Source organism: Camelus dromedarius, chromosome 10 (genome assembly GCF_036321535.1).
Source record: "Camelus dromedarius isolate mCamDro1 chromosome 10, mCamDro1.pat, whole genome shotgun sequence".
NCBI classification, from domain to species: domain Eukaryota; kingdom Metazoa; phylum Chordata; class Mammalia; order Artiodactyla; family Camelidae; genus Camelus; species Camelus dromedarius.
The window spans coordinates 77726839-77742970 of record NC_087445.1 but is presented as its reverse complement, the minus strand read 5'-3'; the positions used below and the strand labels follow the sequence as shown (position 1 = coordinate 77742970).

The 16132-nt window shown below is 64.5% G+C and overlaps 1 protein-coding gene across 3 annotated transcripts in view; it reads right to left on the bottom strand.

Annotated features, from left to right (window-relative positions):
• The window catches only part of COL5A1 (collagen type V alpha 1 chain), a 142791-nt gene that overhangs the window by 54843 nt on the left and 71816 nt on the right, over nt 1-16132 (bottom strand). For all 3 annotated transcript variants that reach the window (XM_064490758.1, XM_064490759.1, XM_064490760.1), the window contains exons 12-25: nt 15944-16018; nt 15066-15158; nt 13620-13676; nt 12801-12854; nt 12430-12483; nt 10094-10147; nt 8701-8754; nt 7500-7553; nt 5854-5898; nt 4111-4164; nt 3497-3541; nt 3012-3065; nt 2765-2809; nt 1994-2047 (exon numbers count right to left, since the gene is read on the bottom strand). In XM_064490758.1, coding sequence (XP_064346828.1) covers nt 1994-2047; nt 2765-2809; nt 3012-3065; nt 3497-3541; nt 4111-4164; nt 5854-5898; nt 7500-7553; nt 8701-8754; nt 10094-10147; nt 12430-12483; nt 12801-12854; nt 13620-13676; nt 15066-15158; nt 15944-16018 — 792 coding nt within the window. The remainder of the gene's footprint in view (nt 1-1993; nt 2048-2764; nt 2810-3011; nt 3066-3496; nt 3542-4110; nt 4165-5853; nt 5899-7499; nt 7554-8700; nt 8755-10093; nt 10148-12429; nt 12484-12800; nt 12855-13619; nt 13677-15065; nt 15159-15943; nt 16019-16132) is intronic.

The following is a 16132-nucleotide window of genomic DNA, read 5'->3' as shown; positions in this document are numbered from 1 at the left end:
CTTTGCATTTGAAGTTTTTCTGATTAAAAAAGTAATACATGTTCACTGGAGACGATGAGGTGAGTGGAGAGAAAATTAAAACCCTCCATCACCTCCCGGCTGGCGGCGCCGGTGGCGCCGGCAGGACGGCCCTCCGCCCGCCTGGCTTCGCGGAGCGCGTCGTGCCGCCCTGGCAGCGCAGGAGCATTTCGAATTTACTATTCTGTCCTGAGTGTTTTCTCACGTCACTCACTGTCTGTGGGAATCTGCTCCTTCCTGGCCCCGTAATATTCCCGGGAACCATGACTGTTGCCCAGCTCCTGCCGTGCGGGGCCGGGATGACTCAATGGCGCTTCCCAAAGCGTCCAGGCGGCGCTGAATCCCCTTGCCCTTCTTAAAGCCCTTGAAATCTAGCCTCCTTCCTTTCTTCAGCCCAAACAAAGAGCAAAACCAGACCAACACGAGGGGAAAAAACCCTCTCTCTAGGGCTGACCAACACTGCGCGGCCCCAGGGAGCGGACTCCACGTCTTCCTCTCCCTCCCGACTCCCCTAGGACCAGCACCCTGCCTCCCAGGCCGCGGCCCTTCTTTGTCTTCTGCTGTAAGCATCTTCAGTGTTGGCCCAGCTCGGCCACACTCACTCTGAGCTCTCAGATTCGTACGTGTGACAGTCGGGGGAAGAGAAATGGAGAATCTGTAAGGGGCACCTACTGGCTCGCGGCCAGGCTCCTCCTTCCCAACAGACTCTGAAAGGAAACTGGTGACTCTTCAGGGACCTCAGGGACGGGATCCAGGCTGAATCCCAGGGAGGTGGGGGCTGGGCGGGCACCCCTCCTTCCTGCAGAGCGCCGCCAGCCCTGACCCCACGGCCCGCAGGAGACACCCCACTGGCCCTACGTCTTGCAGAAGAGGGACAGATCTCCGGGACACGGAGGCCCTATGACCTACTCAAAGGGCTCCCCCACGGGATGGGACCAGAGCTGGTTTCCATCTTGTTGCTGTTTCTCTTATTTCCTAATTTTCCACGACAAGACGCGTTATTTTATACTTAGAAAATGTAACTGGTGTAAATATAAGTGGAAGAAGGCGGCTGACGTGTTGCACAACAGTCATCTCTTTGTATCCAAGCTCCCAGAAGGTCCGGGAGACCGAGGCCCCCGCAGCAGTTCAAGCAGGAGGGTGACAGTCACCTGCCAGTTCATGGAAAGACAGGACAGCCGGTGACCCATGACCCCCAAGGCCTAAGCGTTCCCAGCCACGAAAATGGAAGCAGACCCTCCTAGGCCACACAGCCACCAGTCAGCTGTCGACACGTTCAACGTTCTCGCTTAGTTTTCAACAAGTTATTAAAACAGCAAAATAGCTGTGAGGAAATAATCAATTTAGCTCATGTCACCCTCTCTCTGGCATCGCCTTGGCGTCTCTAAAAATAACCGAAAGACAAAAAACCCGCCAGGAGCTCACACAGAGGGCGGCGGAGGTGCAGATCAGTGCATGCGTGGGCGCACCCCCCACCCCGGCGTTCGTCACTCCCTCCCCCGCCCTCCACGCCGCTTGGCCACAGAGTGGATCCGTCACCCACACCCTCCTTCTGGGACGGCACCTGCTTTGGCGCCACAGCTGTGGGCCCACACACAGCAAGCGCGCTGGTGACTCACACCCCTTCTCGGCGCGTGACCGCTAAAAATACACGCGGTGCTGGCGATACACACGGAGGCTGGGAGCCCCCCCAGCCCCCCGTGTAGTTACAAGCGTGAGGCTGGTTCCCATGCTGAACGCTGACAGATGACGCGAGTGCCTCCTCACGCAGGCACCACCCTGTGACTGAAATGCATCATGGAAGCGTGTCCAAAACCCAGCCATGACTGAGCAAGCAGGCTCCCGACCACAGCCATCTTCACCGACAGGGTCGCAGAGGGTGGATGGGGGCCGGGTGCGCGCGGGCATCTCGAGAGCAAGGGGCGGGTGTCTGGCCGGCTTCCCTGGGTGTAAGTGGGTGGGCAGGGGCACTCACCGGGGGTCCGTCAGCACCGGGCATTCCTGGGAGACCTGGCTTACCCAGGGGACCCTAGAACAAACCAGACACTCTGTGAGCAGACGCTGCGGGGGTCCCCTCGGCTACCCACCCTCTCTGCATGACCCCAGAGCTACTCTTCATCATTCCTGCTCAAAGAGCCTTTGCTGAAAAGGATGCTCAGAGGAACCCGCTCCCACTGGCTGTGAAGCTTCCTGCCGCCTGCGACACCCCAGGACGTGGGCCTCCACCCTTTGCCATTTCCAGAGCCTTCGGGCTTTGCTTTTGGAACAAAACCACCGCCAAGTGAAGACAGAAGTGGTTCTCAAACCCCGGGCGCTGTGATGGACTGAGGACCGCCCCGGGCAAGTCATTTTGCTGGTCCTCTGAGGTGCCGAGTTAATGGGGCACCTGGTGCCCTGGTGAGCCCCACGTCCTGCGAGAGCCCCCGGGGTCTGGTTCTCTCCTCAGCATTTGGACTTGGGGGTGACGAGGATGTACTTAGGGCTGCCAAATTTAGCAAAAACGAGACGAAGCGAAACAAAGAACAACAAAACGAGACGCCCAGTTCAATGTGAGTTTCTGACAAAGTGCCCTTGGCGTGCCTGCTCAGTGAGCCGAGCAGCCCCACCTCTGGGGCAGGACAGATGCACAGCACGAGCTGGTGGGGACCAGCGCCCCAGGCCTGACACCCCAGGCCTCACGCTTCCAGGGGCGGGAGGCACCCTGCAGGCAGGTGGAGGCGCCCCATGCCCAGCTCAGCCCACCTACCTTTTCTCCGGGAGGACCGATTGCACCCTGGGGGCCTGGAAGACCCTGGGAGGGGAAAGAGTGACAGGAAAGGTCAGGGAACTGGTTGACTCAGAACCCCTCCCTGCCACCCATCCATCTTCCCCCAACCCTCCCCTCATCGGGGCGCTGACCCCTCCTGGCCGACTGGCTGCAGGGGGCAGTGCCCAGGGCACTGGACCACAGACCCGCACCTCCTGCGACACGGGAGCCTGCCCGACTCACTCACCTGGGCACCCGGATTACCCTGCTGTCCTGGGGGCCCGGGCTCCCCCTGGGGACCCTACAGGAAACACAAACAAGGCACTGAAGGGGGTTCTGAGGAACGACCAGAAAATGTTCTATTCAGCAGAAAATTCCCAGATCATCGTGGCGGGCCAGGTCTCCGGGGTCCTTAACAGACCCAGCCCAGAGCCCTCTCTCCCGGTGGGCGCGGTCACAGAGCACACTCACAGCCTTGCTGGGCATGGCGGGGAAAGTGTTCCCCTGCACGCCTGCGCTGGCCCGGGCAGGCTTCGGCCACAGTGAGCACAACCACAGGCCGTCACACCTGGGGGCCTGTACCTCGCGGGGCCGGGGCTCGGGGTCTGCACCCTCCCCCACTTCCCATCTGGGTTTGGTGGCACTGATGCTCCCTCTCAGGGCTGGGGCCAAGCCCAGGGGAAACTGAGCACCATGCAGCTGGGGGCCAGGGCTCCAGACCCCTAGACTTACCACGTTGCCTTTCGGGCCTGGCTGGCCGTCCATTCCTGTCACACCCTGGGTGACGTTGAAACAAGAAAGACTGAGAATTAACAAAGCTCAACAGGAAAACCCCACTCAACACGGCGTGGCCCCTGCCCACAATGCCAGAAGGCAGCACGTCCTTTGGGGAAGGGGAGAGGCCTGCTCTCAGATAAACCCCTGAGCAGCTGGGGGTTCACAGGGCGGCCAGGCCCCAGAGCCGTGTGGGGCAGCTGCCACCTCGGACAGGGCCCCACCAGCACCACAGGCTTCTGCCTCCTCCTCCGAGGCTCACAGACGCTGCCAGAAGTGCTCTCGAGGGAGAGAATGGGCATGCTGGTTACTGCTCGTGACAGCATGCGCCGTGTGCGGGGAAGGCTGGCAGCCCGCGGGAAAGGACAGTAAACCCCGCTGGCCTCGTGCCTCTACCTGCGGGCTCACGCCCGCGGGGCCCCCGCCTGCGGGCCAGCCTCAGAGCCCCGCGACACCTCACGCTAGCACTCGCGGGGTGCACAGCGGTCGGCGCGGTCCAGGCCCCGGGCGGGCCGCAGGCTGGGTGGCGGAGTCACGAGGGTGGTGTTGGGACAGACACACAAAGGACTTACAGGAGGTCCAGGAGGGCCGGGGGGCCCCTTCGGCCCCAGCAAACCACGCGGCCCCTGCAGGAGGAAAGAGCGGGGGGGGGGGGGCTCAGACGCGGAGGAATCCCAGCCCTGCGCTGCCCCCGGCAAGCCCTGCAGCCCCGCTCGGGCCCCCCCCCCCAGGGCCCGCGCTGCTGACGCGACTCTGCCGGGGCGCGTGGACGGCGCCCCCTGCTCGCCTGCTTTCTCTCCTCACCCCACCCCCTTCCCCACCTTGGCTCCAGAATGGAGGCAGGGTGCCTAGAACTGATGGGCTCCAGCAGGGGATGGCGGGGGCCCTCGGGGAGAGAGAGTGAGCGCAGGGCAGGCAGCTCTCCCGGGCAAGGCCAGTTCCAGGTCACTGCGGGGAGAAGCCTGTCCAGCTCCTTCTCTGCCCCTCCGAACAGTGATCCCAACGCATTTCTGACACCAGAGGATGCAGGGAGGACCGAGCCAGGAGGCGTTAGCGCTCTGATGGGCGCATCGCGCAGATGGAGCTGGAAGCTCAGATCTTTTCCCAGACGACGACGACGACGGCCCGGAGCCCAGTGGCTGCTCCCGGCCGGGAGGCGCACGCATGTGGGAAGTGCCCACACGCGCGGGTCGCGGGCCCAGCCCCAAGGCAGCGCCATCCCAGGTCGGTTCCCAAGATGTGAGAGGTGACCCAGCGGTCACTGCCGGCCACGGGGGGGTCCCCTGCTGACCCCTCCCACCCAGCCCGCCTGCGGGGGACGGCGGGGCCTGTGACCCAGGCCTGGTGGTTTCCAGTGCTCTTTTTTGACAGAACCTTTTCGGACCCAGCAGAAGAGAAACCCTTCCCCCGCTCATCGCCACTTAAATGTTTCATCTGTTATTTTAACACCTAGTCACACAGACGTTTCTCAGGAGTTAGCAAACCCGAACGCATCGCCTGGACGCAGTCAGGGAGAGGGCCGCGCTGATGGCTTCTCCTTAGCGGCTCATCAGACGCCTGGGGGGTAATTCAGTCCCAAGTGGGCGTGCAGTGCGACCCCGGCTCTCCTGCCTGCAGCGTCTGCAATGTTCCTCCTCAACTAACATCTCCAGGTGCGTAGGACGCACTGACATGGTTACCAAAATGAGACATTTCGAAAGTAGTAAGTGAAAAGCAATTAATGTCCTGAGGAAATCTGCCCTGGCCCTAAACAGAAGTCAGCCCAGGGAAGAGCTTTCAGACGCCCGGGCAGGGGCACGCTGCTGGAGGACCCTGGCTTTGCAAAGTGTAGTCGTCAGAAGGTGGGACAGCCCTGTGACTGCCCCTGGACACCCACCGTGGTGGACCCTGGACACCCGCCATCATGGACCCTGGACACCCGCCATGGTGGACTCTGGACACCCACCATGGTGGACCCTGGACAGTCCCCATCGTGGACCCTGGACACCCGCCATCGTGGACCCTGGACACCCGCCATGGTGGACCCTGGACACTCCCCATCGTGGACCCTGGACACCCGCCATCGTGGACCCTGGACACCCACCACGTCTGCACCCTGGAGCCCCAGTACGGCCTCAGGGCTCCCCCCCGGCGAAGGCTCAGGCTGGTGCCCCAGAGTTGTCCCTCTGCCTCCCCATGTGGTCCACCTTTCACCCCCAGGAGGCCCCCAGACTTGTCTGTCTCAAGGCTGAGCCCCTCTCCAATATAGGCTCCAGCCAACCCTCGATTCTGGCCCGAGCACGAACAAGGAAACGGAATCTTAGCAGCAGACTTACGGGCTCCCCAGGCAGCCCTCGGGGCCCGGCTTCGCCGTCGTCACCCTGGGGGAGAAAGAGGCAGGGATTCAGGGACAAGCTGCAAAGCCTGGACAGCAGAGACACGATTCTCCCGCATCTGCATGGGATCCCCCAGCCGGGGGCAGCCGCAGCACGTCCAGAGGGACCCGTCCCCAGGCCAGCAGGAAGAGCCCAGAATGTCCCCACTCAGGGGGCTGCGGGGGAAAGGGGGGTCTGGGGGCTCCAGACACTCAGGAGCCCCCAAACCACAGCTCCGGTGAGGGGGAAGCTGGGCAGAAACAATCCCTGGTTCCCTGACAGAGAAAGACAGAGATGAGTGACAGGGAGACAGGACCAGAGGTGCTAGGTGACAGGACAGCCAGAGACAGATGGTCGACCAGGAGATAGACGGACAGATGGATGGATGAACGGACAGACAGATGGACGGATGGACAGGCAGACAGAGAGACAGAAGGACAGATAGACGGACAGACGGACGGACAGATGGACAGTGGGACAGACAGACAGGCAGCTGATATGAGAGCGAACAGGTAGACAGGATGTCTCACAGGGCCCTAGACACAGCTGGGGGAGCGACCCAAGAGGAGCCTTTTCCCTCCAGCTCTAGATGGCAGTGTTGCCCTGGCTTGGCCGGGCCACCCAGGAGCTGCCTGTCCATCCACTGCATCCCCCATCAAGGCACGGCCCCTCCCTCCCTCCCTCCACTGCCCACGCACGCACACTCAGAGCCGCGCGTGCCCGTGTGCACACACAGAGACGCACGAGCATGCACACACAGGCACCCCCCACGCACACAACGGCGGTGTGCACACAGAGCCCTGCCCGTGCAGCAGGCGCACACGCCTCCGCTGGGCCCAGGAGCACAGCCATCTAGAGGGCCCCTCTCTCCTCCCTCACCCTGCTGAGGCCTGGACGGGAGATGGTGCCCTGACAACGCCACCCGAGAGCTGTCGGGATGGCCGCTTCTCCTCCCTGGTCACCAGGGCTTACACCTCTCCTTAAAGCACGCCCAGCGCCCCGTTGTCCGTGGGACTGGGGCGCGCAGCGGCAGGGGGCTTCAACGGCCATGCCGCGCGCTTCTCTGCTGCGCGGCAGCTGCGACTTAGCCTACAGACAGCACTCAGCCCGCAGCCGCCACTGAGACGCTCCTGAGAAGAACGGGACTCAGGGCAGAGCGCGTCCGAGCGCCCGCGTCCGAGCGCCCGCCTCCAGCCCAGGCCCCGGCCTCGGACGGCGGCCGCCCCCTCGCTCTGCCCCCAGCTCCGGGGCCAAAGGCTGTCGTCTTCTGGACTGTCTCCACCTCACTCCCCCTACCCAGCCCCTGAGCCCAGCCCCTGGGACATGAGCTCAGCAGCTCCCTGGCCCCCTTCCGAGCGCTGTCCGGGGCACCCGTCCCCTGGAGCTAGGGGCGCCCTTTCCGAGACCCGTGGCAGGGGAGAGCGCCCCCAGACGCCACACATAGCCAAGGTCAACGTCTGCCTCTCCACTCCCACGGCTCCCTCCCTGCGCCCTCTTCCCCGCCCACTCTCCGCACCCGGGCGGCCAGTCGCTGCCCCCGGCATCTCGCGGAGTTTTCACTGAGGAGTCGGGCGGCAGGTGTGGCCAACACACAGCGAGACACTTACCCTTTCTCCGTCGTCTCCTGGAAGTCCCGGCGGGCCAGAAGGACCAGGGTCACCCTAGGAAGCCACGCAGGTCAGTGTTAGCCGCCCAGGCAGGCACGCGTGGGTCTCAAGCCCCCACTTCATCTTTCTCTGCCTTCGGGACTGAAAACCCCAACGCCACCTCCCAGGGCTTTCCTGGAGCCACAGAGACCTTTTGGAGGCGGGGCTGGCTGGCGTGATGGGGCGCACGGATGGCTGCAAGGACTCACCCCCAGGGACTAGGTGTTCTGCAGGTGGGTTTGCTAGACCAGCACCCGGGGACATGCAGGCGCCCTCGGACACCAACCTGCTAACTTCTCCTTGAAACAGGGGCGCACCCCAGCCCGGCACCATCCCTGAAACGGCCACTGCCCTGCAGCCTCAGGCCTGGCACACAGTCGGTGCTCAGTACGTGCTCATCGGCCAGGGAAACGGACAGGCCCTGAGAGGGGCCTGTGCTGCCCCTGGTTTCCACGTGGCCACTGAGAACGCGGAGAAGCAGCTTTGGCTAAATCACAACAGCCACCTCCCAGCGTATCACGACGTGCCGCTGAACCCTGCTGACAATGTCGACAGGCCCGTGTGTGTGCGCATGTGTGTGCACGTGCGTGTGTGTGCGCGTGCGTGTGTGTGCACACACGTGTGCCCCCGGGTTCAGGACGTGCCGAAACATAGAAGAGGCATCGTCTCCACCAAAGGTAAGGGGGGAAATGCCCGAGGAGCTGCGCAGAGCATCCCATGGCAACCCCACAAACCGGGCGAGACAGCAGGCAGCCCCGCCCGGGCCGCAGCGCACACCCTGGCCCCGTCCTCAGGGCGGCCACGTGGGACCGCCCCACCCGCTGGCTTCGCCCCTTTAGAGGGTGAGAGGTCCTTGGCGGCTCCCAATATGGCAGTCATTGGGTTTCCTAAGGTGAGGGGGGGTCCCCTAACAAGGCAGGTTTCCCCAGGGGGCACCTCATCCCTTGCCGTGTCCCCTCGATGGATGGACCCCACTGGCTGCAGGTGAGAAATCAGCTCGGACCAGGCTGACCTTCCACCCCTAGGAGCATCTTGCCCGGGTCCACGTCCACCGTCTCTCCCCCAGGAGGCTCGTTTAGCAGAGACCCAACCCCACAGGAGCCTAAGGCTGCCCAGAAGGGCCACCCGAGAAACTCCTCCAGACAGGACCTGAGACACTCACCCGGTGGCCCTTCTCCCCGGGCAGTCCAGCCAGGCCGTCGAAGCCACGGTCACCCTGCAAGGACAGAGGGCAGCTCAGCCTATGCTGCATGCAGCCAGCTGCCTCGCCTTGGGCCGCTGTCCCGGCAGCATCTGTGAACCCGGGCCCCACGGTGATGCTGCTGGTCACCCCCTCATCGCACATTCCCTGCCCTTGGGTCCGTATTCCCATCCCTTTTCCCCCAAACACCAGCAGAGGCTGCAGACAGAGAGGTGGCTTCTGTCCCAGAGCCACAGACAGCAGGCCTGGATGTCCTGAGACCGCAGTGTTTCGGGTGACGGCTATTAAGTGAGTGTGTGCACATGTCTGTGTGTGCATGTGTCTGTGTGTGCACACACGTGTCTGTGTGCACGTGTGTACGTGTGTCTGTGTGCATGCGTCTGAGTACACAAGTGTGTGCACCCACACGTGTCTGTGTGTGCATGCCTGTGTGTGCATGTGTGTCTGTGTGTGCACACGTGCATGCTTGCTGTCAACCTGTCTTGCTCATCATGAAGCCCTCGGGGCCTGGAGCGCTGCTTGCCCCCAGTAGGTGCTTGTCTGCATCTGGCGTGTGGCCCAGCACCACTGGCCCTCGGGCTCTCTGCCAGCCCTCCTTCCACCCCCAGGCTGCCTCCTGGAGCCCAGGCACGGCGTCCTGCCTTGTGGATGTTGCAAACTATGTGGGGTGAAGTCAGGAGCAGGCCAGTTCAGGCTGGAGTAGGTTTGTTATTGAAAGACCATAATCAGTGGGGACAGACTCAGGAATTTTCTCCTCTGCCAGCGCAGGTCCCTGAAAACCAGGGCCTCTTGTCAGCTCAGGACTCACGGGAGCACCAGAGGCCTCTGCCACGCCAGTTTCCAGGTGAGCAGGTATAGTGCACCCCTGGCAGGTGGGGGCCCCCCAACCCACTCCCCTGCAGGGAACACTGCTGTCCCCACCATGGGCTCCAGCACCGGGCGTGGCCGTGGACAGGCCCTTCGAGAGCTGCGAAGGAAGTGTGGACCGAGAGTGGGGGATGTTTCATCCCAGACTCGGGCCCGGAGGGATGGCCACACAGAAGCACGGCAGCCGGGGGAGGGGTCTCGCTGGGCGCCGGCAGGTGCACCGGACAGGTTCTGCGTGCGCGCACACCTGAGCTCCGTGTCCACTGCACACAGGAGCCGCTCGGGAAGCTCGCCCAGCCCCGTCTTCATGGCAACGTGCCCGTCGGACTGGTCCAAGCTGACCCTCCCCCAGGCCCTCCCCCGACGAGAGCAGATTCCCCACGTCATCACTCATCATCACGGCATGTTCGTCCCGTGACCACGTGTTGACGACAGTGACCACGCTGACCGCGGTGCCAGCACTGGGAGGTGGCCAGCAGCAGCCTACCTTGGGGCCAGTCTGCCCGGGCATCCCTCTTGCTCCGTCGCTGCCGGCTCGGCCCTGAAACAGAGCAGGGCAAACGGTCAGTGCAAAGGAATGGCCAGCTCACTGAGACCTCTGAGCATGGCTTCCTGTGAAAGCAAGCAGAGGGCTCCACAGCCCCGTGCGTCCGGCCAGTCCAGGGGAGCCAGGTCCAGGGCCCAGGGCTGCTGTGAGCCTCACACGCGGTCCTAGTCTTTCCAGGCCTCTCCGCCCTCAACTGCGGAGCGGGGGGAACGCCACTCGCCCTCCGTGTTGGGAGGTGATGGTGCAATGTGGATGGGCACATGGCGGAGGGCGACCAGGGTGGTGTGGGTCCGCGGGACCCTGCTTTACAACCCAGGCGAGAGCCCGTCCCTGACATCACACGCAGCATGTGTCCCGTCCACCAGCCGGACGTCACGTGCGAGGCCGGAGGACCACAAGGCGTGACAGAGCATCTGGTTAGTCCAACTGATGGTGAGGGAACGGAGGCCCAGAGGGGCGGCCTGTGTCTCGGAGGCCACACAGCCACCCAAAGGCAGGGTCTGGACTGTGAGCAGGACCCTCCATGCCTGGTGGCCACTCCCATGGCGACTATTTCCAGCCACAGCAGCAAGTCCCCAGCTGCCTGGCCCTCGGGCTGAAGGACAGGGCTGGACCCAGCAGGGTCCACCAGGGAGAGCCTGCCAGGCGTGAGGCCACCTGGATGGGGCCAGGGGCTCAGGCAGATGTCCACTCGCAGGCAAAGCCGGACAGAGGGACAGCTCCGCTCTGTTCCAGGCCACACACACCCGATCACAGAGGCCTCACCGGGGACACACCAGCAGACAGAGAGGCCTCGAAGTACCAAGACAGTGAGGGCAGCGCCGGGAGCCAGAGACGGGAGAGACCCCCAGGAGACGGCCGTGCGCCCAGGGCAAAGGTCACGAAGAGCCGCCAGGGGTGAACAGTCATCTCGGGAAAAGCACCCAAGCAGTGCAGCTCCAGGCCAAGTGCAGACCAGTGGGAGCCTCGCCTCAGGTTTCCAAACACTTCCAGAAATCAGGGGACTTGGTCAGAAGAGTCGGCCCGATTTCATGGCACGACCCCGTGGGCAAACCGTCCGGGTGCGTCTCTCACGCCGACGGCTCCGCGCAGCCGCTGAGCAGAGAGCTGAAGAGCGCGGCCCGCCGGGCGGCCCCCAGCCCCCTTCCGCCGCCCCCTCCCCCAGCGGGCCTCGGGGGGAGACTCAGCTCCTCAGACACGTGCGCGTCCACGGCCCTGACGCCACTGGGCTCTGCTGCTGGCCGAGAAGCCGTTCCCAGTGAAACTGGACAGTAACTGCCTACAGGGCCGCACAGAAGGCTCAGCGAAAGAAAACCCTTTCAGGACCAGACCCAGGACAAACAGCTGTCCAGCAGGAATCACTGCGCTTCGGCCTCGGTGGCCTTTCCAGGGTCGTCCTGCGCGCCCTCTGCCTCCTGCCCGGTTCCCTCTGCAGCCCGCGGCCCTGCGGCCGTGAGGGGCAACGTGAGACAGCCGTGCCTGACGGCGGCGCACTCCACCGCCTCCCTCATAAGGACGACTGACTCCCGGACGGAGGCCCCGTCACCACTGAGGAATCGCCCGTGTTCCGCCTTGCATGCTCTGAAGCTAGACCAGGAGGCGGCAGCTGAGCGGCCAGCGTTCCCTGCAGAGCTTCGTAAGGCGCAGACGCAACACGAGGGCAAGCGTCTCGCTCACTCAGTGGAAACACGTCACTCGTTGAAAACCTCCGCTCGTTAGTCTGACTGTGGATTAGCCGGGACTTCCCGAGCACGTCTGGATGGCGCACGCTCATTCGCATTAGGTTATAATTAGGTTATAAACGCACGCCCTCCATCAGTAGCTGTGGCCGCCTGGAAACAAGCCATTCCACCCACTAGGATTACATCCCAAACGGAGGCTCCAGGAGGCTAAGACCGAGGTGCAGGGGCCTGAGCGGCAGTCCAGCCATTTCCCCCCAAACCGAAGCCATTTCTGGAGAAACGAGGTTGCCCCAAAGAAACACGGGTCACTGATGACCGTGTCTTTTCCACACCTGCTCCCAAAGGGCCTGGGAAATCACTTTAATTAAAAACGTCTGTGAAACTAAGCTCACAGGCTCAGGACAGAGGCTGGGGACAGGTGCGGGGGACCCAGCCGGGGGACCCACCCAACCCTGGAGACAGACGCGGCCTTTGAAGGGCGGGGAGCAGCTAGCCTGAGCCTGGGCTGCACGAGGCGGCGTTAGCGGGGCACACACGCTGCAGATTCCGCCCCATCCACGGCCCAGCCCCGTCACCGAGCCACGAAACACTCACCCTTCTTCCAGGCTTTCCTGCCGGGCCGGGCGGACCCTGCACACCTCGGGGACCCTGTCCGGAATCAGAGGGCAAAGGTCAGTAGCACGTCCGGGTTTCTCAGAGGGAAAAAGGAAAGCCTTGTCCCCATGCTGGCCCCCCCGGCCCGTGGCTCGCCGTCCCAGCTGCCAGGGACACGGCGTGGCATCCGCTGCCCTGAGTGAGGGCGGGGACGGGACGCAGCCAGCTCGTGACTGTGGACACCAGTGCTGTTCCACATCCAGCTTTGCACTGATGGGCGGCAGCCCCCACTAACGTCCCTGAAGAAACGCAGCCTCTGGGCACGGCCTTCCGGGAGGCGCCCTTCACGGCGAGGAGTGGGGGGGACGTACCTGAGGCCCCATGTCTCCCGGCTCGCCCTTCAGACCTCCGCTCCCGGGAGGGCCCTGGGGAGACACGTCTGGTTAGGGAGTGCTTGGCGGGCACGGGCTGCAGGGCTGGCCGGGGGAGGGCTGGGCAGCGGGCAGGACACAGGACGGCCCGGCGGGCAGAGCCCCTGAGCCAGCAGAGCACTCAGCCCGCGCAGCCGGCCTGCCACCTCGAACAGAACCCGAGGGCGAGCAGGAACTCTTCCTGGCACGCGTCTCTTCCCAGTTTTGAAGGAAGCCCCGGACAGCGTGTGCGCAGGGCCCCACGCCCAGGATGCGCTCGCTCCTCTCTGGGGGGATCGAGCACGGTCTGTCACAGCCACAGCCCAGGGCCGTGAGTGGACATCCCCGCCCAGCACCAGCACCAATGGCGGGGGGAGGGGGGGGCGCAGACCTGGGAGATGGGGCCAAGTCCGCCCCTGGGGAACGGGGCAGGGGCCGCGTGTAGCCCCGGGGACCCTGTTGGCAGGCCCGAGTGTGCCGGTCTGTACAGCAGGGCCAGGCGGTGGGGCTGGAATCGGGCTCCGCCCCACACTGACGTGGTCTTCACTGTACAGGGTGACGATGGCTCCGAAAGAAGAGGTTTGGAGCCCCCGGGTCAGGGAGCAAACTCACAGCCCCCAGGCCCCACCCACCCAGGGGCCCTCCCACCCTGAGGTGCCAGAGAGATAAAGAGTGTGTGCCCCGTCCCGGGTGGGCTGGGGGCCCACTGGGCAGGGGATGGCGAGCGGCACACCCCCCACTCCGCCATGCCACCCCCAGCGCTCCCCCATGACAGCTTACCATGGGGCCAGGTCTCCCGGTGAGACCCATCGGGCCAGCTGGTCCCCTCAACGCCAGCTGCAAGAGAAAACGGGGCACACTGAGAAGCGGCGGGTTTACCGCCCCACAGGTGAGACCAGCCAAGCAGGACGGCGCGATGCACGAGGCCGAGGACAGGAGCCTCCAGAGGAGGTCAGATGGACCGCAGACCCATCACCTCCGCCCCTCCGGGGCTCCGAGGGCCGACCCCGAAAGGAACGGCAGAGGTGGAGCAGAAGCCAGGCACGTGCCCCTCCCCGCTTTGGGGACGGGTGCTCAGGGCCCCTTGCCAACGGGTTTGCTCCTCCCCAGCCCGCCCGGCACAGGGGGGGCCTGGAAATGCAGCCCCCTTTCTGCGCTGGGGCCACTCACGCTGAGTGACAACATGCCCACAAGGGGCGCTTCCTGCGGCTGGGGGTCTTTGGCAGCCCTCTAGGGGTGAACTAAGTCGGCACCAGACGAGGCAGCCGCCGCGCCCTGGGACCCCCGACCCTGGCCCGGCGCCTCCCGCCTCTGCGCTCCCAGCCTGCGGCACAGACCAACCTGCTTTCTTAAAGGGCCTCTTCCGCTCCCGCTGTGTGACCCCGTCTCCCCTGCACAATGCCATTTTAATTTTGGAAGATTTTGAGCCCACTGCCCACGTGGCTTTCACCGAAACGCACACAGACTCAAAGGCCGGCCGGGCCGGCCGGCGATCGACACGGCCGAGGCGAGGGGCTTGTGTGCTGACTGGGTCACACGCCCATTTGCTCCGGGACAACGACTCAGTGCCCGCTGCCCTGCGATTAATCAGCCACGTGCTCTGATCACCAGCGTCCATCCACTGCGCCAGAGCCTCGTCGATACGGCCCAGACCAGGGACCACGGAGGACGACCTCCCCACCGGGCAGCAGCGGCTCTCGTCCCGGCGGTCAGCAGTCTGGGCCCCGCCGGCGAAACCCGCGGTTCACTAGCAGCGCAGTGGCAGGAGCAGAGCCGCAAGGAGGGGCGCGAGGCCCCGGGACCCCCACCCCCCCCGCCGCATGCTCTCTCCCAGGCGCTCGGGCTCAGCCCGGCCCGTCACAGGAGGACGCGGGCTTTGTCTCTCCATCCCCACGGCCGGGCAGGCAGCAGACGGCTGAAGCTGGGGTCAGCAGGTGCCGGGGGCCCGGGAGCCCCTCAGCGCAGCTGTTGTGTCCTTACACAGGAACCTGGGCCCTCAGTGTGGACAAGGGACCCCTGAGAAGCCTCCCCCACCTTTGCTGGTGTTCTCCTGGGTCCCCCAAATGCACACGGATGACCGGACCCTCCACAGGCTCCTGACTCCCCGACAGGGGACACACCCAAGCTGGGAAGAGATGTTCCCTCCAGGTGGGGCTCCCACTCACCAGGCCGGCTGGAGGCTGGCTGGGCCCTGCCCCCTCCCCCCCAGGACCCGGCACCACTCACCCGGGCCTGCTGGAGGATGGCTTGAGCTTGGGATTCCTGGGCTGAGACCATGGGTCCTTTGGAACCGGCATCGCCGCCCCCTGAGAACCGGAACTGTGGGTGTAAGACGGGGGTCACGAGGCTGCACCGGTGTGGGTGCCCACGCCTGACCCCAGGGCTGAGGCGGTGCCCACTGGCCTCTTTGGTGACAGTGGAGCCTTGGAGGGTCTGCTCGGGCAGCTTCCAGCCCCAGACTGCCCGCCTCTGCCAGCACAGAGCCGCCCCAGCTCCAGCTGCCAATGTCAGCCCTGGGGCCACCCGGAGACACTCCCCACGGCAGGGAGGCTGTTTCTGGCATCTGCGGAGTCTCGCCCCGAGTCCCCACGGCTCTGTTACAAGGAAAAGCCTGCGCCCAGCTAACGCCTGCGCCCAGCCACCCAGAGACACTGACATCAGCCAGAGGAGCGACGTCCAGACCAGCCCTCCACACACTCCCCTCCAGGTAAGGAAGGTGCCCCCACTCCTCGGCAGACCCGCAAGGTCACGGGCAGGTCAAGTTCAAGGAAGCGCCTGCCGGCACCTGGGCCCAAGTGGAGAGAGTGGGTGAGCGACAACGGAGCGGATGCCACAGTGTCTCCCAGAGCCGCTTCCACTCCCTCGCAGAGAGGCCGGCTCTGGACACCAGCAGAGGTGTCCCTGACCCTGACCCCGGGGTCCACTCTGCCGTGTCAACAGAACACTCCCGAGGAGCCCACTTCTCCGAGACGCTTGGCCTGGGTTGGGGCTAGTCTGTGGCCAGGCGACTGCTCCCCCTGGAAACAGCCCAGGGCCCCACTCCCCATCACACACTGAGCCTCAAGCCCACCCACCCAGCCACCCCCCCCCAAGTGAGGACTCACAGGCAGCATGAGCATGGTTCCAGGAGGGCCGGGCAGCCCATCAGCCCCAGGAAGGCCTGGGCGTCCAGGGGGACCCTGCGGACAGAGGGGCCAAGGGAGCTGGGTCAGTGCACAGGGAAGGAGACCGGGCTGTGCGAAATGGGGGTGTCAGGGCCAAGGCCCCCAGGAAACACAGCAGACAGGCACAGA